Genomic DNA, 27,973 nt, shown 5'->3' with positions numbered 1-27,973 from the left:
AATATTGAAGGGCTTTTGAACGGGACCTCAAAAGTTTCCTGAGTCTATCAAGAATGGTCCACCACCCAAAGGACATCCAGCCAACTTGACACAACTGTGAGAAGCATTGGAGACAACATGGGTCAGCATCCCAGTAGAACGCTTTTGACACCTTGTAGAGTCCATTTATATTTTTTTATTTAACTCCATACCCTGACACATTGAGCCTGTTCTGAGGGCAAAAAGGGGGGGGGGGTGCAACTCAATATTAGGAAGGTGGTTCCTAACGTTTAGTATAATCAGTGTATCATTCATTTAAAAGTCAAAATATTGCTGTGAGAGATCTGTAAACTTGTATTATATTTCACCTCACCTGTTAGTCTACCTGGGTCTCCCTTAGATGAACAGACTGGTACTCAGGCTAACAAACATTCCACTCCTTGTACTCCCTGTCATATGCCAAAAATGTTTGGCAAGGAGTGTAATGACGGTTTAACTCATCCAAGTGGATAATAAAAATTAAAAATAAGTTGTTGCGGAAGTGACGACATTACGGAAACTACAGTCTCAGCTATCGTAGATGAAATTGTAGTCCACAAATAAACGGCAGAATAAAGACGTCGACGAAAAGGTAAAATACATAAATCAGTATGACATTTAGCCATGTGACTATAGTACTTGCTTGCGTGTTGAGGACTAGCTGACAATGGCTATTTCACGTCGTTAGCTGGCTTGCTGTTTGTCAGCCATACTGTCCGTTTATAGCGAGCGTAGCTAATTAGCAAGCTATCAGATGAACTAAGGAGTTCTGGCTATTTACATATCTAGCTGTCGAATAAAAATATATAGTTAGCAATGCGTTTCGCTATTTCGTTTGTCGCAGTCGTGTTATAAAATGAGCTTCCAAACTGCTGTAACTAACTAGCTCCTATAACGTTGGTAGTTAGCTAGCCTACATTACTGTACAGCGAGCCAACTTACACGCCCGAAACAAAAGTGGGGTTTTATATTAATGCATCTAACGTTAGCTAACAAACGTTAGATATGTCAAGTTAATTACATCTGAAGTTGGGAGTTAGTTTAGTAGAAGTAGGCCTAACACACAACTTCACATAGTTAACGTTAGCTAACAAACATGTCTTTGTTAATTTCTGAATCTATCAACATTGATATCCATACTACGTTTTCCCCGACTACTGTACTGATTGGGAAACCCTGCGCAGGGACAGTGTTATTAAACTCGGCCCGCCCTGGATACATGTTTTGGTTTTTGCCCTAACACTACACAGCTGATTCAAATAATCAAAGCTTGATGATGAGTTGGTTATTTGAATCAGCTGTGTAGTGCTCGGGAAAAAACAAAATGTGCACCCTGGGGGAAAGTTTGGGAAAGCCTGTCCTAGCACAATAATGGACAAAAGCAGGGTTTCCCCAACCTCTCCTTGGCCCATACAGATGTTTCACATTTTAGTTTTAACCCTACATTGGCACACCAGATTCAATTAGTCAAAGCCGTGATGATTAGTTGACTAATTGAATCAGGTGTGGCAGTTTAGAGTTAAATCAAAGACGAAGAGAGGCACAACTCTGCGGAAAATCTGTCTCCCACCAGCAAGTGGTGTTTTTGTATGGAGGTCAATGAGTGTTGAATATGGTTAACAAATAAAATGTATGGCTTATTTGCTACATGAGGTTTATTTTTGATCAGAGGTTTTGTAATGCTGGAGTTAAGCGTGTACTGATAAGTAGGACATGTGACATCCCGGCAAGTTGTCTTAAAATGGCTATGCATATTCATGGAATGAGACTAGTAGCATAGCCACTCTCCATTGAATTCAGGCGGTTAATGTCAACAACCCTCATCGAATGGTAAAAAATAGGACTACAGTAATGTGATCCTTCAATCCAAAGAAAGGATAGGCGGGAGCTAGACAGCCTACTATGCTGCTTTGTGGACAACGACGCCCATTGTTAGGGTGGAGATACATGTATATTGTCTGTACATCTATAATCTTTGGTTAAAACAAAAATGTAAAACGTATAGGGGGGAGGAAGCGAGGGTTGGGGAAACCCTGGACTAAAAGAGCCTAATAGTCCAAGGACCTTACGTGTTCTGTTTGGAGGCAAATTGGCTCTGGCAGCCAAAACTGCCAAATGCTCCCATCTAAACGTGAATCGATTCTCAATTGCGGTACGGTTCTTGAAACATAAAGCCCTTTAATAACACAATCATTTCACAAATGCAAAATATACACTTACTTTACGCTGTTTTTAAGCGGTTTTAGCACAGTATTTTTCAGTGACAACACTTTAACAAATAAGCACCAAAGGTAGTTATGCATGGGCTATCCCTGCCCTAGTGTTGATGTCCTCGGAATAACATGTTGAACTGGTCGAACCACCCAGAAATGAAAATCTGAGTCTTTCCCTTTGTTGATGTAGTCTAGTTTATTCTGCTTTTCGCTAGATTCTCCTATCTTAATTTACAAGCTTCACAACATGTGGGTTCAAGTGGCCTCTGTCCACAGTCAGAAACAACACAATTTGTGTGAATTCGTGTCATGACAAGTCTGTGTGCGCTGTAATATGAATAACAATTTGTAAGTCGCTCTGGATAAGAGCGTCTGCTAAATGACTTAAATGTAAATGTAAATGTAACACGCATGGTTCTCTTAGTCAGGTTATAGTCCTATTCTTTCCTAACAGAGAAAAGGGGCATGTCAATACTCGGCAAAATATGCATTGGTCACAATGGCTTTGGCATTTTGTAGAACTTGAGTTGATTCATATGCTACATGGAGTTGTCCTTGTATTCTGTGGTTAGACTAGCCTATCATTAGCAGGATCATAGTGTCACATGGATATGGTAAAACACGTACCGTCCGCTTCTCCAGTGTCAGTAACAGCACAATGTTATATAGGCCTGGTGCCGTGATTGGCTGGAGTTCTGATATGAACAGTGTGCCAATGGAGGGTGTGTACCAGTGCATTACTTTGAGGGCTGTTGAATATGAGAACTGGTCTGTTGTTGTGAAATCTCGCTACTGCCTTTTGAATGCCACACTGCAGTGGAGCCATCTCTCCCTCTTCTGTGTGTCCAGCTACTTTCTCTACCCCTCCTCACCACCCTGTCTCCTCAGGCTGCAGGTCCTAATGTGGAGGCGGAGCAGAACTTGCGTTGAGCACGTGCCTGTGTTGCCATGGGGTCACCCCCCTTGTTCCTGCTCCTCCTGGGCCTGACCCCTATGCTCCGCCTGACTGTTCATACCTTCCACATGTCCGCCCCTCCCCCGGCTCCTCCTCCCTCCTGTGGGCCGGGCCAGTCCTGGGCCGTCCGGCTGCACACAGACTCAGAGCTGCTGGAGGCTGAAGGCTCCACCCTTCACGAGCTGGCCAGCAGGGTGGCTGAGCAGGCTGGCCTGGAGAACAGGGGACAGATAGGGCAGCTGGAGGGCCACTACCTGCTCTGTGCCGGGCCTGAGGAGGAGGGCAGGCCGGGGGACGTGCTGGCAGCCCACCCTCATGTGCTCTGGCACTCCCAGGAGCAGGTCCTCAGCCGCTCCAAGAGGGCAATAGCCTTCAATGACCCCAGATACCCATTACAGTGGCACCTGGTGAGAATTAGGCCTAATCTGTCTTCTTCTTTATTTTTCTTCAGAACTGTTTCATAGCTAAGCAATATTCAGATCTACTTACTGCACACATATAGCCTATAGAATATTAAAATCTACTTACTGCACACAGCCTATAGAATATTCAAATCTACTTACTACTAGAGGTCGACCGATTATGATTTTTCAATGCCGATACCGATACCGATTATTGGAGGACAAAAAAAGCCGATACTGATTAATCGGCCGATTTATATAAAATTAAAAAAAAAAGAAAGAATAATATATACACTGCTCAAAAAAATAAAGGGAACACTTAAACAACACAATGTAACTCCAAGTCAATCACACTTCTGTGAAATCAAACTGTCCACTTAGGAAGTAACACTGATTGACAATAAATTTCACATGCTGTTGTGCAAATGGAATAGACAACAGGTGGAAATTATAGGCAATTAGCAAGACACCCCCAATAAAGGAGTGGTTCTGCAGGTGGTGACCACAGACCACTTCTCAGTTCCTATGCTTCCTGGCTGATGTTTTGGTCACTTTTGAATGCTGGCGGTGCTTTCACTCTAGTGGTAGCATGAGACGGAGTCTACAACCCACACAGGTGGCTCAGGTAGTGCAGCTCATCCAGGATGGCACATCAATGCGAGCTATGGCAAGAAGGTTTGCTGTGTCTGTCAGCGTAGTGTCCAGAGCATGGAAGCGCTACCAGGAGACAGGCCAGTACATCAGGAGACGTGGAGGAGGCCGTAGGAGGGCAACAACCCAGCAGCAGGACCGCTACCTCCGCCTTTGTGCAAGGAGGAGCACTGCCAGAGCCCTGCAAAATGACCTCCAGCAGGCCACAAATGTGCATGTGTCTGCTCAAACGGTCAGAAACAGACTCCATGAGGGTGGTATGAGGGTCCGACGTCCACAGGTGGGGGTTGTGCTTACAGCCCAACACCGTGCAGGACGTTTGGCATTTGCAAGAGAACACCAAGATTGGCAAATTCGCCACTGGCGCCCTGTGCTCTTCACAGATGAAAGCAGGTTCACACTCACATGTGACAGACGTGACAGAGTCTGGAGACGCCGTGGAGAACGTTCTGCTGCCTGCAACATCCTCCAGCATGACCGGTTTGGCGGTGGGTCAGTCATGGTGTGGGGTGGCATTTCTTTGGGGGGCCGCACAGCCCTCCATGTGCTCGCCAGAGGTAGCCTGACTGCCATTAGGTACCGAGATGAGATCCTCAGACCCCTTGTGAGACCATATGCTGGTGCGGTTGGCCCTGGGTTCCTCCTAATACAAGACAATGCTAGACCTCATGTGGCTGGAGTGTGTCAGCAGTTCCTGCAAGAGGAAGGCATTGATGCTATGGACTGGCCCGCCCGTTCCCCAGACCTGAATCCAATTGAGCACATCTGGGACATCATGTCTCGCTCCATCCACCAACGCCACGTTGCACCACAGACTGTCCAGGAGTCGGCGGATGCTTTAGTCCAGGTCTGGGAGGAGATCCCTCAGGAGACCATCCGCCACCTCATCAGGAGCATGCCCAGGCGTTGTAGGGAGGTCATACAGGCACGTGGAGGCCACACACACTACTGAGCCTCATTTTGACTTGTTTTAAGGACATTACATCAAAGTTGGATCAGCCTGTAGTGTGGTTTTCCACTTTAATTTTGAGTGTGACTCCAAATCCAGACCTCCATGGGTTGATAAATTTGATTTCCATTGATAATTTTTGGTGTGATTTTGTTGTCAGCACATTCAACTATGTAAAGAAAAAAGTATTTAATAAGAATATTTCATTCATTCAGATCTAGGATGTGTTATTTTAGTGTTCCCTTAATTTTTTTGAGCAGTGTATATATCATACACACACACACATTTTTGTAAAAATGACAATTGCAACAATACTGAATGAACAATGAACACTTATTTTAACTTAATATAATACATACATACATACATACACACACGCACACAGCTCTGAAGTGACAATGATACTGAAGAGTCTGCTTAGGAGACAAATACTCTCAACTGTTTGAATAAAAATAGAGTTTAAGTTACCTGTGATGAATGTTGAAAACAAAAACTTTAATTTCTATATGCAGGAAATCCTATTTTAATAATGGGCATGGTAAGAATTGACAACCAAAGTGCGAGTCATAATTCCCATGACACCTTCTAGCAAAATCTGAAAAGCGGTTCCTTCATTTATTCCATAGGATATTTTTTAGATTCACTTAAAATAAGGTCTGTGTTTCGTGTAGGCTTACATCACCGTGCCAATTTTATAACTGTGTAGATATCCATAGGACAAGGTAACTCTGATCAATATTGGCTAAATATAAGCGAAGATAAAAAAAATTGTAGACTGGATTTATGAAAATATGTTGACAAACGTTACCTTATCCTAGTGAGATTTACACGGGTATCAAAACGTCGAGGCGGTTTAAGCCTGCACGAAACACAGACATTATTTGAAGTAGATCAAGACATTTTCTATGGAAGACATGAACAGTAAAATAACGAAGGAACCCCTTTCAAATTCAGCCGCAAGTTATTACAGGAATTATAACACGTCGACTATTTCTCTCTAAACCATATACCTTTGACTAATCCGGAAACTATCACCTCGAAAACAAAACGTTTATTCTGTTCCGTATTTTATCTAACGGGTGGCATCCATGAGTCTAAATATTCCTGTTACATTGCACAACCTTCAATGTTGTCATAATTACGTAAAATTCTGGCAAATTAGTTCGCAAAGAGCCAGGCGGCCCAAACCGTTGCATATACCCTGACTCTGCGTGCAATGAACGCAAGAGAAATGACACAATTTCACCTGGTTAATATTGCCTGCTAACCTGTATTTCTTTTAGCTAAATATGCAGGTTTAAAAATATATACTTGTGTATTGATTTTAAGAAAGGCATTGATGTTTATGGTTAAGTACACATTGGAGCAATGACAGTCATTGATTGATTGTTTTTTATAAGATAAGTTTAATGCTAGCTAGCAACTTACCTTAGCTTACTGCATTCGCTAACAGGCAGGCTCCTCGTGGAGTGCAATGTAATCAGGTGTTAGAGCATTGGACTAGTTAACTGTAAGGTTGCAAGATTGGACCCCCGAGCTGACAAGGTTAAAAATCTGTCGTTCTGCCCCTGAACGAGGCAGAACGTTCCTAGGCCGTCATTGAAAATAAGAATGTGTTCTTAACTGACTTGCCTAGTTAAATAAAGATTAAATAAAGGTATTTATTAAAAAAATTAAAAAATCGGCGCCCAAAAATACCGATTTCCGATTGTTATGAAAACTTGAGATCGGCCATTCCGATTAATCGGTCGACCTCTACTTACTACACACTTATAGAATATTCAAATCTACTTACTGCACACATATAGCCTATAGAATATTCAAATCTACTTACTGCACACATATAGCCTATAGAATATTCAAATCTACTTACTACACACTTATAGAATATTCAAATCTACTTACTGCACACATATAGCCTATAGAATATTCAAATCTACTTACTGCACACATATAGCCTATAGAATATTCAAATCTACTTACTACACACTTATAGAATATTCAAATCTACTTACTGCACACATATAGCCTATAGAATATTCAAATCTACTTACTGCACACATATAGCCTATAGAATATTCAAATCTACTTACTACACACTTATAGAATATTCAAATCTACTTACTGCACACATATAGCCTATAGAATATTCAAATCTACTTACTGCACACATATAGCCTATAGAATATTCAAATCTACTTACTACACACTTAGAATATTCAAATCTACTTACTGCACACATATAGCCTATAGAATATTCAAATCTACTTACTACACACGTATAGAATATTCAAATCTACTTACTGCACACTTATAGCCTATATAATATTCAGATCTACTTACTGCACACTTATAGCCTATATAATATTCAGATCTACTTACTGCACACTTATAGCCTATAGAATATTCAGATCTGTAAGAATGCACAGTACTTTTTAAACTGTCGGTTATATGCCACGTTTATTTTCATTCCTCATTTGCAAACAATATCTTCAACTCTGTAACCTTTGTCACTTCCCTGCTCTTCTCCTCCTCTCCACCCACCCGCAGCACAACGATGTCAGGGTGGGCATGGACATCAATGTGACTGGTGTATGGGAGCACAACATCACAGGGACAGGGGTGACAGTGGTGGTTGTGGACGATGGGGTTCAGCACACCCTCCAGGACATTCAGCCAAACTATGTGAGTTTCATACTGGCCACATCTAGGCCTATTTCCTTTTGAAGCTTTTTACTATTAAAATGGGTAAGCTGACGCACACCCCAAAGTGTTTTGTAGAGGTTATGACTTACGGAGAGTAAACTATAAAAAGAAAGTAGGTCACAGACTCTAATTATGCTCCCAAATATTTTATGGGTATCGCAACCAACGTTCCGGCACACTTCTTCAGGGTTAGGGTTCAGTGCACCGAAGAAGGCACAGTGTGCCGTAACATTTCTGGGAGCATAATTAGTTACTTTGTTTCTTTTTAAAGCTTTTTGCTGATGTCTTCATGTAGTATGTTCTTTTCCAAATTCATATTCTCACATGCTTTATTCTTGACAAATACAAATGTTCTCGTGCTTCGTTCTGTCCCTTTAGAGTCCAGAGGGCAGTTATGACTTGAACTCCAATGACCCAGACCCCATGCCCCACCCGGACGCCCGCAGTGACAACCACCATGGCACGCGCTGCGCTGGGGAGATCGCCGCTGTCTCCAACAACAGCTTCTGCGCTGTGGGCGTGGCCTATGGCAGTAAAGTGGCAGGTACATTGTGTGTTTGGAAAGCATGGTTATGGTAACCGTCAGAAGATTTTACAGGGTTGTATTCATTAGTGCACACCTTAGTAAATAGTTTTGCACGGAAAATGAACATTTGTGTTGCTTTTTGGACAAGATCAGGTAGTACCTCTCTGTTTGTCCTTTTCTTCAGTTTGGTGCCTAGGGGGGAATTCAGACCCAAGATAGGCGCGCATAAATTGAACTTTTCTCTCTACGAGTATTCTGATCTTGAACGCATGTGACAGCCAGCTAAACGTTTGGGGTGGATATCATAGAAATTGAGGTGCCAGAGGTGTACACCGTATTCTGACCTTGACTTAATTCCCTTATAATTCCACCACCTTTACGCGCAAGGAAACCATGACTAATGTTGAGCACCTGTCGATTCCAAGTAGAAAAATATCTATTTCCAATAGTAATGACACCATTCTCCATGCATGGTAATGTATAATTGATAAGGGCTACAGTTGAAGTCGGAAGTTTACATACACTTAGGTTGGAGTCATTAAAACTCGTTTTTCAACCACTCCACAAATTTCTTGTTAACAAACTATAGTTTTGGCAAGTCGGTTAGGACATCTACTTTGTGCATGACACAAGTAATTTTTCCCACAATTGTTTACAGACAGATTATTTCACTTATCATTCACTGTATCACAATTCCAGTGGATCAGAAGTTTACATACACTAAGTTGACTATGCCTTTAAACAGCTTGGAAACTTCCAGAAAATGATGTCATGGCTTTAGAAGCTTCTGATAGGCTAATTGACGGTGTACCTGTGGATGTATTTCAAGGCCTACCTTCAAACTCGGTGCCTCTTTGCTTGACATCATTGGAAAATCAAAAGAAATCAGCAAAGACCTCAGAAATTTTTTTTGTAGACCTTCACAAGTCTGGTTCATCCTTGGGAGCAATTTCCAAACGCCTGAAGGTACCACGTTCATCTGTACATACAATAGTACGCAAGTATAAACACCATGGGACCACGCAGCCGTCAAACCGCTCAGGAAGGAGACGCGTTCTCTCCTAGAGATGAACGTACTTTGGTGCGAAAAGTGCAAATCAATCCCAGAACAACAGCAAAGGACCTTGTGAAGATGCTGGAAGAAACGGGTACAAAAGTATCTGTATCCACAGTAAAATGAGTCCTATATCGACATAATCTGAAAGGCCGCTCAGCAAGGAAGAAGCCACTGCCCCAAAACCGCCATAAAAAAGCCAGACTACGGTTTGCAACTGCACATGGGGACAAAGGTTGTACTTTAGAAGAAATGTCCTCTGGTCTGGTGAAACAAAAATAGAACTGTTTGGCCATAATGACCATCGTTATGTTTGGAGGAACAAGGGGGAGGCTTGCAAGCTGAAGAACACCATCCCAACCGTGAAGCGCGGGGTGGCAGCATCATGTTGTTGGGGTGCTTTGCTGCAGGAGGGACTGGTGCACTTCACAAACTAGATCAAATCAAATGTATTTATATAGCCCTTCGTATATCAGCTGATATCTCAAAGTGCTGTACAGAAACCCAGCCTAAAACCCCAAACAGCAAGCAATGCAGGTGTAGAAGCACGGTGGCTAGGAAAAACTCCCTAGAAAGGCCAAAACCTAGGAAGAAACCTAGAGAGGAACCAGGCTATGAGGGGTGGCCAGTCCTCTTCTGGCTGTGCCGGGTGGAGATTATAACAGAACATGGCCAAGATGTTCAAATGTTCATAAATGACCAGCATGGTCAAATAATAATAATCACAGTAGTTGTCGAGGGTGCAGCAAGTCAGCACCTCAGGAGTAAATGTCAGTTGGCTTTTCATAGCCGATCATTAAGAGTATCTCTACCCCTCCTGCGGTCTCTAGAGAGTTGAAAACAGCAGGTCTGGGACAGGTAGCACATCTGGTGAACAGGTCAGGGTTCCATAGCCGCAGGCAGAACAGTTGAAACTGGAGCAGCAGCACGGCCAGGTGGACTGGGGACAGCAAGGAGTCATCATGCACGGCCAGGTAGTCCTGAGGCATGGTCCTAGGGCTCAGGTCCTCCGAGAGAGAGAAAGAAAGAGAGAATTAGAGAGAGCATACTTAAATTCACACAGGACACCGGATAAGACAGGAGAAGTACTCCAGATATAACAAACTGACCCTAGCCCCCCGACACATAAACTACTGCAGCATAAATACTGGAGGCTGAGACAGGAGGGGTCAGGAGACACTGTTGCCCCATCCGATGATACCCCCGGACAGGGCCAAACAGGAAGGATATAACCCCACCCACTTTGCCAAAGCCCAGCCCCCACACCACTAGAGGGATATCTTCAACCACCAACTTACCATCCTGAGACAAGGCCCAGTATAGCCCACAAAGATCTCCGCCAAGCCAACCCAGACAGGAAGATCACGTCAGTGACTCAACCCACTCAAGTGACGCACCCCTCCTAGGGACGGCATGAAAGAGCACCAGTAAGCCAGTGACTCAGCCCCTGTAATAGGGTTAGAGGCAGAGAATCCCAGTGGAAAGAGGGGAACCGGCCAGGCAGAGACAGCAAGAGCGGTTCGTTGCTCCAGAGCCTTTCCGTTCACCTTCACACTCCTGGGCCAGACTACACTCAATCATATGACCCACTGAAGAGATGAGTCTTCTAGGGACAATTAGGAGGCCTGCGTCTTTAGACCGTAGCGTACATGTAGGTATGTACGGCAGAACCATATCGGAAAGATAGGTAGGAGCAAGCCCATGTAATGCTTTGTAGGTTAGCAGTAAAACCTTGAAATCAGCCCTTGCCTTAACAGGAAGCCAGTGTAGGGAGGCTAGCACTGGAGTAATATGATACATTTTTTTGGTTCTAGTCAGGATTCTAGCAGCCATATTTAGCACTAACTGAAGTTTATCCGGGTAGCCGGAAAGTAGAGCATTGCGGTAGTCTAACCTAGAAGTAATAAAAGCATGGATAAATTTTTCTGCATCATTTTTGGACAGAAAGTTTCTGATTTTTGCAATGTTACGTAGATGGGAAAAAGCTGTCCTTGAAACAGTCTTGATATGTTCGTCAAAAGAGAGATCAGGGTCCAGAGTAACGCCGAGGTCCTTCACAGTTTTATTTGAAACGACTTAACAACCATCAAGATTAATTGTCAGATTCAACAGAAGATCTCTTTGTTTCTTGGGACCTAGAACAAGCATCTCTGTTTTGTCCGAGTTTAAAAGTAGAACGTTTTCAGCCATCCACTTCCTTATGTCTGAAACACAGGCTTCTATCGAGGGCAATTTTGGGGCTTCACCATGTTTCATTGAAATGTACAGCTGTGTGTCATCCGCATAGCAGTGAAAGTTACCATTATGTTTTCGAATTACATCCCCAAGAGGTAAAATGTATAGTGAAAACAATAGTGGTCCTAAAACGGAACCTTGAGGAACACCGAAATGTACAGTTGATTTGTCAGAGGACAAACCATTCACAGAGACAAACTGATATCTTTCCGACAGATAAGATCTAAACCAGGCCAGAACTTGTCCGTGTAGACCAATTTGGGTTTCCAATCTCTCCAAAAGAATGTGGTGATCGATGGTATCAAAGGCAGCACTAAGGTCTAGGAGCACGAGGACAGATGCAGAGCCTCGGTCTGATGCCATTAAAAGGTAATTTACCACCTTCACAAGTGCAGTCTCAGTGCTATGATGGGGTCTAAAACCAGACTGAAGCATTTCGTATACATTGTTTGTCTTCTGGAAGGCAGTGATTTGCTGTGCAACAGCTTTTTCAAAAAATGTTGAGAGGAATGGAAGATTCAATATAGGCCGATAGTTTTTTATATTTTCTGGGTCAAGGTTTGGCTTTTTCAAGAGAGGCTTTATTACTGCCACTTTTAGTGAGTTTGGTACACATCCGGTGGATAGAGAGCCGTTTATTATGTTCAACATAGGAGGGCCAAGCACAGGAAGCAGCTCTTTCAGTAGTTTAGTTGGAATAGGGTCCAGTATGCAGCTTGAAGGTTTAGAGGCCATGATTATTTTCATCATTGTGTCAAGAGATATAGTAATAAAACACTTGAGTGTCTCTCTTGATCCTAGGTCCTGGCAGAGTTGTACAGACTCAGGACAGCTGAGCTTTGGAGGAATACGCAGATTTAAAGAGGAGTCCGTAATTTGCTTTCTAATGATCATGATCTTTTCCTCAAAGAAGTTCATGAATTTATTACTGCTGAAGTGAAAGCCATCCTCACTTGGGGAATGCTGTTTTTTAGTTAGCTTTGCGACAGTATCAAAAAGAAATTTCGGATTGTTCTTATTTTCCTCAATTAAGTTGGAAAAATAGGATGATCGAGCAGCAGTGAGGGCTCTTCGATACTGCACAGTACTGTCTTTCCAAGCTAGTCAGAAGACTTCCAGTTTGGTGTGGCGCCATTTCCGTTCCAATTTTCTGGAAGCTTGCTTCAGAGCTCGGTTATTTTCTGTATACCAGGGAGCTAGTTTCTTATGACAAATGTTTTTAGTTTTTAGGGGTGCAACTGCATCTAGGGTATTGCGCAAGGTTAAATTGAGTTCCTCAGTTAACTGATTTTTGTCCTCTGACGTCCTTGCGTAGGCAGAGGGAGTCTGGAAGGGCATCAAGGAATCTTTGTGTTGTCTGAGAATTTAGAGCACGACTTTTGATGCTCCTTGGTTGGGGTCTGAGCAGATTATTTGTTGCGATTGCAAACGTAATAAAATGGTGGTCCGATAGTCCAGGATTATGAGGAAAAACATTAAGATCTACAACATTTATTCCATGTGACAAAACTAGGTCCAGAGTATGACTGTGGCAGTGAGTAGGTCCAGAGACATGTTGGACAAAACCCACTGAGTCGATGATGGCTCCGAAAGCCTTTTGGAGTGGGTCTGTGGACTTTTCCATGTGAATATTAAAATCACCAAAAATTTGAATATTATCTGCTATGACTACAAGGTCCGATAGGAATTCAGGGAACTCAGTGAGGAACGCTGTATATGGCCCAGGAGGCCTGTAAACAGTAGCTATAAAAAGTGATTGAGTAGGCTGCATAGATTTCATGACTAGAAGCTCAAAAGAAATTTGCATGGCATCATGAGGAAAGAAAATTGTGGATATATTGAAGTAACACCTCAAGACATCAGGAAGTTAAAGCTTGGTTGCAAATGAGTTTAAGGCTTAAGGACAACAAAGTCAAGGTATTGGAGTGGCCATCACAAAGCCCTGACCTCAATCCTATAGAACATTTGTGGGCAGAACTGAAAAAGGGTGTGAGAGCAAGGAGTCCTACAAACCTGACTCAGTTACTAATTGAGTGTATGTAAACTTCTGACCCACTGGGAATGTGATGAAAGAAATGAAAGCTGAAATGAATCATTCTCTCAACTATTATTCTGACATTTCACATTCTTAAAATAGTGGTGATCCTAACTGACCTAAGACAGGGAATTTTTACAAGGATTAAATGTCAGGAATTGTGAAACTGAGTTTAATGTATTTGGCTAAGGTGTATGTAAACTTCCGACTTCAACTTTAGTTAAATGAGTATTCGTTTGGAAAAGGGGATTTTAATTACAAATGGCAATTGTTTAGCAAGCATTTCGCTACACCCGCAATACCATCCGCTAAATATGTGTATGTGACCAATAAAATTGTATTTGATTTTAGCTTAGTTTTCCTTATGATCGCTAGAGACGAATGTGAAACCAGTCATGGAAGCAAACTGAAAATAATATCAACGTGACATGTATTTCGGCCTCTTTTCCACTGTGATGTAGGCTATAAATCGCTGTGACAATACATTTTGATTAACGGATGTCCTATACACCCAAGCTATTTGCTTCTGTAGCATCAAACCTACTGAGTTTATTTATGTCCTCTAGAATGTTTTAATCATATGTCCAGGCTTTTCTCCATTACATTTTTTTTTGTATCATTCTAAATATTAGCCACTATCGGTAGCCACTGTCAGTAATTCCCACATACATTTATAACTAACTTTTTAGTGTTAGTTTCCTTCAATTTGTGGTCTACATTTTGCATCATTCCGTTCTGCTTACCTTTCTTTCCTCTGTCATGTCTGTGTAGTTGTTCCTGAGGATTGCTAGCAATAGTGGAACATTTTAGGCTAACGCTGTGCAATAGTTTGGGACATGGTAGCCTATTTCAGGGTTTCCCAAACTCGGTTCACCGGACATCAAGGGGTGCACGTTTAGTTTTTTGCCTTAACACTACACAGCTGACTCAAATGACCAAAGCTTGATGATTAGTTGATTATTTGAACCAGCTGTGTAGTGCTAGGGCAAAAATCAAAACGTTGCACCCCTTGGGGTCCCGAAATCCTGGCCTATTTGAATCATTTATGGAACTCATACCACACTTATCAGTGTGAGCCTGGTGCACGGTTCACGACAACTGGATCGTTGTCATACAGTTCCATTATTAGTAGGGTAGATTTCTCGAGCTATTGTTCAACCCCTATTGTACACTTTTCTCACCTTCCAATATTTTATGGCTTGATCAATTTGAATATGGCAACTTTCATGATGAGTCAAACCACAGTTTTTTTCATTCATCAATATATTTTGTGCGTAAAGGCTCTCCAAACCTATTTTTTATGATTCATAAATACTTTCATAACCCTAAATTATCTACAAGATCAGTGTTTTAAAATCTACAAATTTGTTGCTGAAACGGAGACAAATAAGCATATATTTAAATGTCTTTATTTTATTGATCCCTAATATTCTGAACCCGTTCTCTATATATTATATTGTCTGTCGAAAAAATTCTAATTAAAGGTACACCGTATTTAAAGGGATGGCTTTAGATAAATGTGCTGAAAACCCCATAGTATAAAAATTCCATGAGGAAATCTGTTGGCCAGCAAGTGGGAGGGTTTTCAGCAGTTTAATTAATTGTATTCAGTGCGTGTAAAGGAGCCACTCCCAAAGAGCTCGCTGCGCACCTGCATAAGGTACGGCTGAATACCAAATACTGAGAAATGCTTAAATCAACCCTAGTGAATACAACCCTGGTCTGGTTAGGTGCTGAGCAAACTGTCATGGCCCTAGTTTGGTGTAGTTTGTTGCTATCAGATTTGTATGTTTTGAAGTCCTTTCTTCACGTCATGTTTTGTCTGTTCAGGTATCAGAGTCCTGGATGGTCCGCTCACAGACAGTATGGAGGCGGTGGCTTTCAACAAGCACTACCAGATCAACGACGTCTACAGCTGCAGGTACAACAGCGAGCAGCTCAGCCTCACAGGACTCTGAACATGCTTGGTTTGCTTATAATCTCAGCATAAAGCAAAATATTAACCGGAATATACAGCCAACCACAGCTCTAAGCGTGGTTATAAAGAAATGCCTCTCTCTAGATTTTTCCTCTGCTGCTCTTTAATGGCTGTAGGAAAAATGTGTCTGACTCAACTGTGCTCTCTTCCCTTTCCTCCTCAGTTGGGGTCCTGACGATGATGGCCGCACTGTCGATGGACCACACCCCTTGGGCAAGGTTAGCGTGGATACAACATACGTTACTACACACAACCCATTTCTAACACGTTTTGCCAGTCCTAGGCTGCATTCCAAACACTTAAGACACACCCTCAGCCCTCAAATTAAGTGGACACTTCTGATGACGTCTGACGAGTTTACACTTGCAGGTCAAGGTGCGAGGGAGGAAGGAATGATTTTTAAATGGACCACCCTTGCCCAGAAATTTGTCACTCCTTCATCCCGCGATGATTGTTTTTTTTCATCCACCGGTAGCTTGTGGGTGTTTATATGCGCTACAGTCAATTATGATTGCATGTCTACTTATATTAACTATATAATTCTTAATATATGTCTACTGTATGATAGCTAGCAAATTAATGACCTAACTAACGTTAGCCTGCCTAGCTGGAACTTCTGAAGAAGGAAAATGTTTTATTTCTACAATTTCCAAAAGCTAACCAAACAAAAACATTACTTTTGCGAGACGTGTTTGTGCCGTCATGTGCATTAGTAGCACAATTTCTAACTTATTTACATTCGTTTTTACTTACACTTGTATGTTGACTTCTCCATATTGACGTTCAGTTATTAAGTCTTAGTGGATTTACATTCATCGCGAATTGAATTATGGGGCGTTTCCGGCCCTGAAGTGAACATAATTGTACACTCGCAAACGCGATCAAAAACGAGGGCTGAGGGGCTTACTTTGCGAACTTCCCTTGTTTGGACTGACGTCCAAGATGGTGACGGCGAGGGTAAGTGGAGGAGGGTGTGTCTTTGATGAGTTTGAAACGCAGCCCTAGTCTCCTTATAGAAATGCATTTCTGCACCACTCTTCGGTACCAGCAGAGGGCAGTATACTGTTGCTCTCTAAAGGGCACGGTTTGTGTGAGTGTCTTATGAGACAACAAAAAAAAGAAAACACATCCCTTACACACGTACATGCACATATACACACACACTCTGACTTGAGACAAAGTGTCTGGCTTTTTCTGGTCATGTTCGTTTCCTAGGTGTGCCTCACTCCCTGAATGGCGTTGGCAGGCACTGTGGAAATGAATCAGAACCACCAAATCCCCTCAGCCAGTCCTCATGGTCTAATAGAAATTTGTGCTAGCTGCGGCTTCCAGCTTTTCACAAACCTAAGAATGGCGGTATACACACAGGATAGGATTATAATGACATACGCTGACTATACCAAACATTAGAAACACCTTCCATGGACCCTACAATGTGTCAAGCGTTCAACAGGGATGCTGGCCCACGTTGACTCCAATGCTTCCCACAGTTGTGTCAAGTTGGCTGGATATCTTTTGGGTGGTGGACCATTCTTGATACACATGGGAATTTGTTGGGCATGAAAAACCCAGCTGCGTTGCAGTTCTTGACACAAAATGGTGCGCCTGGCACCTACTGCCATACCCCGTTCAAAGGCACTTAAATCCTTTGTCTTTCCCCTTCACCCCTGAATGGCACACATACACAATCCATGTCTCACGGCTTTCAAATCCTTCTTTAACCCGTCTCCTCCCCTTTATCTACACTGATTTGAAGTGGATTTAACAAGTGACATCAATAAGGGATCATAGCTTTCACCTGGATTCACCTGGTCAGTATATGTCATGGAAAATGTTTTGTATACTCAATATTGAATATTCAGGTATGACTAGGCCTGTGATTGCTGCTATGTACTCTGGTTGGCTGTATTAGTCTGAGTGCAAGAAGTTACTAGGCGTGACTAACTGAAGCAAATGTTTCCTTGTTTGGCCTGTAGGCGGCGCTGCAGCACGGAGTGATTGCTGGCAGACGGGGCTTTGGCAGTATCTTTGTCGTCGCCAGTGGCAACGGGGGCCAGTACGAGGACAACTGCAACTACGATGGCTATGCTAACTCAATCTACACTGTTACCATTGGTCAGTGAATAGGAGCAATGTTGTCTGTCTCTGTGTCTGTGTGTTGAATGTTTCTAACCGTGTGTGTGTGTCTCTTGTAGGAGCAGTAAATGAGGAAGGGAAGATGCCCTTCTATGCTGAGGAGTGTGCCTCCATGCTGGCTGTCACCTTCAGCAGTGGGGGCAGAACGCTGCGTAGTATTGTGAGTCTGTACTGCTAGTAACACACACACCATTTCGAGGGAGTTTTCACACATGGTTCTGAGCTATAGTTTGAATCCAAGTTCGGTTATTTGTTACATTGTATTTTTTTTCTCCATTTGGTCCGTTTGGGTTCACATTGCCAAATGTCAAACAAACTAAAATGCCTAAACTACCACGTGTTCATGCAATTCCATGGTTTATCGGGGATTTAATGCGAGCATTTTTCTATCTATGATTATCAAGAAGCATAACTTGTGTGTACCAAACTTAATATTGCTTTCGCTTTGGTTTTCCAACAACATGCAGGGGTAAACAGCGCAATAGCCACTCTAACTCTGACGTGAATAGGCAATTTTCCATAGCCTATATCCCAGCCCCCCTCTCCCCTAACATGCATCGGATGTGCTCATAAATACGCTGCTTCTTACAGAATGTCTCAGAGATACCAAGTTATACTGCGTGCATTTCATCAAATGCTCTGTCAAACAGACAATAATACTGCGCACCTCTGGTGCTTTTCCTGTGTTTGGTCCTGCATTCTCACCTGCAGTGAACTGCACCACGGTACCAATGGAATCCCCCTTACAAAGACTTGTTGTGCCTAGGCCCTTAAGACATAGATTGAGAAAGTTGAACAGTCGGATGATGACAGATGATACTGTACTGTGCCAATCAGACATCTTTGAGTGAGGTAGAGAGGACACATTGATGGCTAGTGAGTTAAAGGAAAACCACCCCAAAAAATATATTTTGGTGTTTGTTTCATTAGTCCATTGTTGATATAGTCCCAGAATGTTTTGCATGTCCGCAATCAAGTTTTCAAGATTGCTTAACTTTCAAAATACAGAAATACAGCCGGTATGATGCATTTTGCGTTCAATGATGGTGTGTTTTGAGCAAGGGCAAAGGAGATGGGAAGCTAGAGAGGAGAGCTGTAAGGCAAAGCTCTCTGTTTGCTGCTGTTTGTTGCCATCTCCTGGGTGACATGGTTTGGCCCGGTGATGTAAGCCCTGTGCCAAAACCCTCAACCGGCATCCGGGACTTCCTGAAAAGCCAAATACACAGGCCAAGTGGTTTTTCTACCCTGTCGCACAAGTGCTCTGCACATACTGTTTGTATCCCACATGGCACACTATTCCCTATATAGAGCACTGCTTTTGATCAGTAGTGCACTATACACGGAACAGGGTGGCGTTTGGGATACCGCCACTGTATCCACCCACCAGCACAACCACTTCTAGCTACCATGTGCTATGCTGCACTGCCACCACTGCTATGCACCATTTCCCAACACACGGGTCCCATTTGATGTTGAGCAGTGCTGAAGTCTGAGCTCTCTCCTCCGCTCTGTGCTTTCATGGCTTTGACAGCTGCTTTAAATGAGAGCAGGCATTCTAGTTGACATATGTCTGTGGATTCTTCCTCCGTCTCTTTCCCGCCACAGCAGAGAGCCTGTAGTGTTCCTGTCAGACTGTTTCTCCTCTCTGTGTCCGACCAGGCCTGTCGTCACCTAGGATCAAACACCCCCTAGCTATGTGTCTGGGACCAGCGCTCCAGAGAGGTCCCTTACTCCTCTAGGAGACGAGCTGTTTAGACAGCACTGTCTGCATGGTCTGGATCTGTCCTGCATGGTTGCGTCACAAATGGCTCCCCATTTCCTTTTATAGTGCATTATATATTTAATATTATTGAACCATTATTTTGACAGGGAGCTGAGACCACGGTCTCTTTTCCAGATGAGTCCTGTATAGCACCACAATACACATCAAACTACACATTCATATACAAACATTAAAATACAGATTATCATGCACAACAATACACGAAAAGCAAAACACAATCATAAAAAAACAGACATTTTCCAGTACAAAGATCCCCTAACAACTGTCTGAAATGCCCTAGAGGCACCAATTCCTCCGATTTTGAAAGTGTATTGTAGATCATTCCACATGTAAGGTGCAAATAAACCTAAAAGCAGATCTGCCCAACACAGTGGAGCTGGAAGGGATCTCCAGAGTCCGCCATACCTGAGCACCGTGTCCGGTAGCCCGTACATCTATAGGTTCACAATGAGGTAAGGTATGGCAGAAGTTTATGCAAGAGGGCTTTATAGACAAAACAAAGCGCAATGCATCGATCTACGAGACTTCAAGGAGAGCCAGCCCACATTCTGAAACAAAATGCAATGATGTGTACGGAACCCATCACCCGTAATAAAGCACAAGGCGCTATTATATACAGCGTCCGATGGCTTCAATACAGTGGAAGCTGCGTTCATATATAAACCTATATAGGGAATAGGGCGCCATTTGGGACCATATTTGAATAGCATAACTGTCATGCATATTATGCTCATAAGCTACTACATATGCAACAATCCACGCTATACTCTAACCCAAAACTCTACACGCATCACAGAGCTTGTACGTTATTCTCTCTTTGTTTACGTCAAATATTGAACCCATGGACTATCCAGGGTATTTTCCACTGAAGTCCTATAGGGAATAGGCTGTCAAATGGGACGCAACCATAGTAATTTCTCTCAATTGGGAAGGGCTGGGGGATCTATGTTGGTATGCAGGTATGAAGCATGTCAGAGATCATGTTTACCAGTGAATCCATCAGCAGCCCTTTTCTCTCTGTCCCTGTATTCCTATCAATCTTTCTCCCTCTTTCACCACTTCCTGTCTGTTTTAGCACTTCTCTCTACTTTTTCTCCTCGTTCAGCCCCTCCAACTCTCCATCTTTTCTGGCTTTTCCCTCTTCCTCCCTTGTCGTCGCATAGCTCCTTACAACTGACTGTTTGTAATAGCGTGTGAGATTCGTATATATGTTTATGACTCTTCTCTGTGTCTGTGTGTGTACTGTGTAGGTGACGTCAGACTGGTCACTGCAGCAGGGCACGGGCTGTACTGACGGACACACGGGCACCTCGGCGGCGGCACCCCTGGCGGCTGGCATGGTGGCTCTGATGCTGCAGGTCCGGCCCTGTCTCACCTGGAGAGACGTGCAGCACATCATCACCTACACAGCCACACAGGTACAATATACATGACAACAGAGTGACATCAACACCTACACAGCCACACAGGTACAGTACCAATCAAAAGTTTGGACACATCTATTAAAGAGTTTTTCTTTATTTTTACTATTTTCTACATTGTAGAATAATAGTGAAGACATCAAAACACATATGGAATCATGTAGTAACCAAAAAAGTCTCAATCAAGTTATATTTTATATTTGATGACAGCTTTGCACACTCTTGGCGTTCTCTCAACCAGCTTCACCTGGAATGCTTTTCCAACAGTCTTGCAGGAGTTCCCAGATATGCTGAGCACTTGTCGGCTGCTTTTCCTTCACTCTGCGGTCCAACATCCCAAATCATCTCAATTGGGTTGAGGTTGGGTGATTGTAGAGGCCAGATCAACTGATGCAGCACTCCATCACTCTCCTTCTTGGTCAAATAGCCCTTACACAGCCTGGAGGTGTGTTGGGTCATTGTCCTGTTGGAAAATCAAATGATAGTCCCACTAAGCACAAATCATATGGGATGGCGTATCGCTGCAGAATGCTGTGGTAGCCATGATGGTTAATTGTGCCTTGAATTCTAAATAAATCACTGACATTGTCACCAGCAAAGCCCCCCACACCATCTCCATGCTTCACGGTGGGAACTATACATGCAGAGATCATCTGTTCACCTACTCTGCATCTCACAAAGACACAGCAGTTTGAACCAAAAATCTGAAATTTGGGCTCATCAGACCAAAGGACAGATTTCCACCGCTCTAATGTCCATTGCTCATGTTTCTTGGCCCAAGCATGTCTCTTCTTCTTATTGGTGTCCTTTAGTAGTGGTTTCTTTGCAACAATTCGACCATAAAGGCCTGATTCACACAGTCTCTGAACAGTTGATGTTGAGATGTGTCTGTTACTTGAACTCTGAAGCATTTATTTGGGCTGCAATTTCTGAGGCTGGTAACTCTAATCAACTTATCCTCTGCAGCAGAGGTAACTCTGGGTCTGTGGCGGTCCTCATGAGAGCCAGTTTTATCATAGCGCTTGATGGTTTTTGCGACTGCACTTGAAGAAAGTTCTTGAAATGTTCTAAATTGATTGACATTCATGTCTTGAAGTAATGATGGACTGTTATTTATCTTTGCTTATTTGACTTGGTCTTTTACCAAATGGGGCTATTTTCTGTATACCACCCCTACCATGTCACAACACAACTGAATGGCTCAAACGCATTAAGAAGGAAAGAAATTCCACAAATGAACTTTTAACAAGGCACACCTGTTAATTGAAAGGCATTCCAAGTGACTGCCTCATGAAGCTGGTTGAGAGAATGCCAGGAGTGTGCAAAGCTGTCATCAAGGCAAAGGGTGGCTACTTTGAAGAATGTCAAATATAACATTTCTTAAATTGTTTAACAATATTTTGGTTACTACATGATTCCATATGTGTTATTTCATAGTTTTTATGTCATCACTATTAGTTTGACTATTTTCTATATTGTAGAATAAAGAAAAACCCTGGAATGAGTAGGTGTGTCCAAACTTTTGACTGGTACTGTACATGACTACAAAGTGACATCGTCACCTACATGCCCTCTGAAGCACACTTCAGACATACAGTGAGGTCCAAAAGTATTGGGACAGTGACACAACTTTTGTTGTTTTGGCTCTGTACGCCAGCACTTTGGATTTGGAATGATACAATGACTGTGTTAAAGTGCTTTAATTTGAGGGTATTTTCATCCAATTCAGGTGAACCATTTAGAAATTGCTGTACTTTTCCAACATAGTCCCCCCATTTTATAGGGACAAATTAATTTACACTGAGTGTATAAAACATTAAGAACACCTGCTCTTTCCATGACAGACTGACCAGGTGAACCCAGGTGAAAGCTATGATCCCTTATCGATATCACCTGTTAAGTCCACTTCAATCAGTGTAGATGAAGGGGAGGAGACGGGTTAAAGAAGGATTTTTAAGCCTTGAGACAATTGAGACATGGATTGTGTATGTGTGCCATTCAGAGGGTGAATGGCCAAGACAAAAGATTTAAGTGCCTTTGAACGGGGTATGGTAGTAGGTGCCAGGCGCACCGGTTTGTGTCAAGAACTGCAACGCTGCTGGGTTTTTCACACACAACAGTTTCCTGTGTATCTCAAGAATGTTCCACCACCCAAAGGACATCCAGCCAACTTGACACAACTGTGGAGTCAACATGGGCCGGCATCCATGTGGAACGCTTTCGACACCTTGTAGAGGCCATGCTCCGACGAATTGAGGCTGTTCTCAGGGAATAGGGGGGGTGCAACTCAATATTAGGAAGGTGTTCCTAATGTTTGGTATACTCAGTGTATATGTTTATTAAAGTCGTCAAAAGTTTAGTATTTGGTCGCATATTCATAGCACGTAATGAAGCTTGTGACTCTACAAACTTGTAGGATGCATTTGCTGTTTGTTTTGGTTGTTTCAGTTTATTTTGTGCCCAATAGAAATGAATGGTAAATAATGTATTGTGTCATTTTGGAGTCACTTTTATTGTAAATAAGAATACTTCTACATTAATATGGATGCTACCATGATTACGGATAATCCTGAATGAATCGTGGATAATGACGAGTGCGAAAGCTACAGAGGCACAAATATCATAACCCCAAGACATGCTAACCTCTCACCATTACAATAACGGGAGGTTAGACATTTTGGGGGGTATGATATTTGTCCCAATACTTTTGGTCCTCTAAAATGGTCCTCTATGTACCAAAAAGTACTGTTAAAATGAACAGTCTGCACTTTAACCTCATAGTGCTGGAGTACAAAGAGAAATAAAAAAAACTGTCACTGTCCCATTACTTTTGGACCTCACTGTATGACTCACCTTGTTGTACTGTATCATTAATCACTGCTACGCAGGCACATACAGTTCCTAATTGAGAGTGTGTGTGTTTCTGTAGTATGATGTGCAAGGGGACTGGAAAATCAATGGAGCGGGCTTCCACCACAGTCACCAGCACGGCTTCGGCCTGCTCAACGCCTGGCGGCTGGTCAACGCTGCCAAGGTACCACCTCACTCACTTCCTGATGTCTCAGCAGCACACTAATGTCAAGCTTAACCAACTACACTACTGATACAGTATTGGTTGGGATTTTATTTCAGCTAAGTCAATATTCTGCTCATTTAAAAAAGACTGAAGGTATACATGTGGAAAGTGTGTTTTTTGTGTGTGTTTATTAATCAGGTGTGGGAGATGGTGCCATTCCTAGTGTCCTATCAGAGCCCAGTGCTGAAGGAGGAGGCTCTTGTCCCAGCCTATCCGGAGCAACTCAACCTAACCTGGAACGGTTGGTAGAGTTTGTGTGTGTGTGTGTGTGTGTGTGTGAGAGAAAGAGTGATCAACCAAGCGAGTCTCGTAAAATGCAAGTCTGAGTATTTGCTGTTTCTCTTCTCTCTGTCAGTGCTCTCCAGAGAGACCCTCCCAACAGGCAATCAGCAGTCTGCCCTTATTAGGCAATGTTCTTCAGAGTCTCTCTGTCACTGGGCACACTGACTAAACTATGGAGGAGAGAACACCCCTTCCCTCTCTTTCTCTGTATCTCTCTCTCTTCCTCTCCCTCTCTGACACACACAGTGACATCACAGCAGAGATATCTGTATTCCTTCCTTCCTCCTCCCTCCCTCTCTCTTCTTCCCTCTTTTCTAGCCTCCCTGTGGCCTCCTGGCCCAGCGTATGTGTGTTGCCTGATCTGAGGTCAGGAGCAGTGTGTTTCACTGCTACAGCACAGCTGTGTGTGTGTGTGTGTGTGTGTGTGTGTGTGTGTGTGTGTGTGTGTGTGTGTGTGTGTGTGTGTGTGTGTGTGTGTGTGTGTGTGTGTGTGTGTGTGTGTGTGTGTGTGCAGTCTCACGTGACTAGGGTTTCTAAGGACAAAGCAGAGGAAGAGTTGCTGACAAAGGTTAAATGTTTTAGTCCAAGTGAAACATCTGTTTTGAAATAATGAAATTCGAGATGCAAATCAACTTTGCATTTATACATGGAAATCATTTTTCCATTCATTGAAAAGTAAGCTAGTTTTGGTTATTCCCAAAGACACATGAAGCAGGTTGTTATGTTAAACTACTCTATCGCTAGGCTATTTGTTGTCCTTGTTGCTATGTGTTTTGGCCGGTCCGTTAGCTTAAGGTCCAGCGGTTAGTATGAGCACTCGTTCCTTCCCATGAGAAAACGGAAGACTAGAGTTCCAATGTTCAGTCCCAAACGTTAGATTCCCGAAAGATAGGGACGTGTTGTTACTGAAAAGAAAAATAGTCATTAAAAGTTCAAAAAGGTTTCAAATGTCTGAGATGTTTGCTCTAAATGTCAGGAGAGGAATGTATGGGGTGCATGCCAGGCCAGCGTTGATTAAAACCTCTGCCATTTCAAACTGTGCGTCCCAAATGGCACTCTTTTCTTATCGTGCGCTACTGGGCTCATAGCGCTCTGATCAAAAGTCATGCAAATATGTATGGTAACGTGTGTCTCAATGGGATGCAGCCAAAATCACGAGTGAGATTCTCATGACAGGTCACTGTCTGTGTGGGAGGGTTTCTGAGGAACTCTTACGAGTCCAGTCCTGTATGTTTGGAAGAAGATGGCTGGAATCCAAGAAGTCCTTTTCCCCCTCCCAACATCCTGCTCTACCCCTATACACTCTACCCCCCTTCACCACCAGTCTCTCTCCCTCCACACCTTTGTATATCCCTCCCTCTTCATCTCCTTCCTTGGCCCCGGGAAGTGTTTTTCCCTACATGGTAGTGGATCATTAAGGCCCATTAGCAAACAGGGGCTGAGGAAATGCCAGTGAATTACAGTACACTGCTGCTGCAGGTCAGGAATCCAGAAGAGAAAGGGAAGAGGGTGACTCCACTGTGAGGGACTACAACTGTCTGTTCTTTGTGCATATTCTAGGACTGAGACATACTGTGTTCCTCTGGGGTGGGTGGGTGGACGTTTTACTGTACTTGTGAGTACCAGAAGTCCTCACAATAATTAGCTGTAGAATATCAGGCAAGAGAGCCATTACACTTTGGATGGTGTAGTGAAACTGTTGAAGGCTTTGGGGGGGAACAAGATTGAACAGAGGCGAAAACAAGATTGGACCTATGGGCTACCAGAGTAAAGGTCAATCACGCGTATCCACATCAGACCCTTCACTATTATAGTTTTCATTGGCTCATCTGCTCCCACCCTCACTCTGCCATTCCTATAGAAGGACATATAGCCATGTATTAGGATCTCTGTGCTCCTCTCACCCCAGTCACTGCAGCTGACCTCAGGCAGTCAGGGATGCAGACCTTGGAGCACGTGTCTGTCACCTTGACGCTGGTCCATACTCGCCGTGGCAGCGTGGAGATCGTGCTGCTCTGCCCCAGTGGAATGACCTCGCTCATCGGGGCGCGCCGTGCTCTGGACACGTGAGTTTGCGCACGCACGCACGCACGCACACAAATCAAATCAAAGTGTATTGGTCAAAATGCTTGTTTCTAGCTACAACAGTGCAGTAATAACAGATGTACACACACGGATATGTACACGCTTGTTTTAGTTTTACTCTTAAACTTTGCATAACATATAACAGCCATTGTTTTTGTATCCTTGCCTCTGTCCTGTTGCGTGTTACTCCAGGGATACCTCGGGTTACTCAGACTGGACGTTCTCCACTGTGCGCTGCTGGGGAGAGGGAGCCGAGGGCCAGTACAGGCTGCAAGTCTCTGACCACAGTAAGGGTAAGTCTCTGTCTGTCATTCACTTGCCTGCCACTGACCACTACAAGACCATATCTACACTGAGCTCTCTCCTGCTCATTCATCCCTCTCTGTGCTTCTGTCCTTCTCTCTTTGTCCTTTTGTCTCTTTCTTTCTTTTAGAAGAGCCTGCGTTGCCCCTGGGCTCTCTGAAGCATTGGAAGCTCACTCTGTACGGCTCCTCTCTGTCCTTCGAAGAGGTCAAGGAGAGACAGAGGTCAGGAGACACACACCACTGTTAAAACAGCAGCCTGGGTTATATAAATAGAACATATATTATTTGTTTCTGGATCCTGTATTTTTAAAGGGAAGGGATGTTTTGTCATTGGTGCTCCCTTAGTGGATGTGAGCATTGATTGGTTGTGTGTTTTGATTGACAGTGTGGTGGAGGAGGCTATGGGGGGGCAGTATCTGGACAGCAGTTTCTCCCTGCCCTGTCCTGCAGGCATGGACATCCCCCCTGAGACGGTCAGCCCGTTCACATCCAGCAGCCTCAAGGTATGTTACACACACACACACACACACACACACACACACACACACACACACACACACACACACACACACACACACACACACACAATATATGCCTCATTTTGTAACTTCCTCTCCCATCACCATGTCTCTGTGTAGTCTCTGCTACTGCTGGGCTGCTTTGCTCTCTTCTGGTCCCTGTACTACACCCTGGAGGTGACCCTGGCCAACCTGGACTTTAGAGGGCTGTGTTGGTGGGACAGGGGGACGCGGGGCTCCCACAGGGGGCTGGAGATGCTCTGAGCTGGAGAAAACAGTGTGTGTTGGACTCATCACTGGAGACGCTGCCACATAACACTGGAGAAAACCTCTGTCCTCTTCCCTCTACGACCTCCCACCCGCCGTTCATCAGTCTAGGCCTGCTGTGAACCCAGTGGGGCAAACTTAACTGGACTGGAGACTGAACTATGTGGGCTGGAACTGTGATCTCACGGGCCCACCCATCGCTCCCCAAGCCTGTGGCCTTTTATCAGCGTTGCAGCGCCCCAAGCCTGTGGCCTTTTATCAGCGTTGCAGAGCCCCAAGCCTGTGGCCTTTTATCAGCGTTGCAGCGCCCCAAGCCTGTGGCCTTTTATCAGCGTTGCAGAGCCCCAAGCCTGTGGCCTTTTATCAGCGTTGCAGCGCC

General features: G+C 43.6%; 1 protein-coding gene across 1 annotated transcript; it reads left to right on the top strand.

Moving 5' to 3' along the window:
- Positions 1 to 502: 502 nt before the first annotated feature.
- LOC139549744 (proprotein convertase subtilisin/kexin type 7-like) lies at positions 503 to 27,973 on the top strand. Its single transcript, XM_071360459.1, has 16 exons — positions 503 to 610; positions 3,120 to 3,593; positions 7,738 to 7,872; positions 8,272 to 8,437; positions 15,574 to 15,664; positions 15,885 to 15,939; positions 17,698 to 17,836; positions 17,917 to 18,017; positions 20,891 to 21,058; positions 23,991 to 24,095; positions 24,276 to 24,378; positions 26,329 to 26,485; positions 26,697 to 26,797; positions 26,938 to 27,031; positions 27,195 to 27,312; positions 27,448 to 27,973. The coding sequence occupies exons 2-16, from the start codon at positions 3,180 to 3,182 to the stop codon at positions 27,589 to 27,591; spliced, it is 2,091 nt and encodes a 696-aa protein (XP_071216560.1). The 5' UTR covers positions 503 to 610; positions 3,120 to 3,179; the 3' UTR covers positions 27,592 to 27,973.

The sequence above is a fragment of the Salvelinus alpinus genome, chromosome 22, assembly GCF_045679555.1.
Source record: "Salvelinus alpinus chromosome 22, SLU_Salpinus.1, whole genome shotgun sequence".
Lineage (NCBI taxonomy): Eukaryota > Metazoa > Chordata > Actinopteri > Salmoniformes > Salmonidae > Salvelinus > Salvelinus alpinus.
The sequence above is the reverse complement of the archived record's forward strand: the minus strand, read 5'-3'. Positions and strand labels throughout refer to the sequence as shown.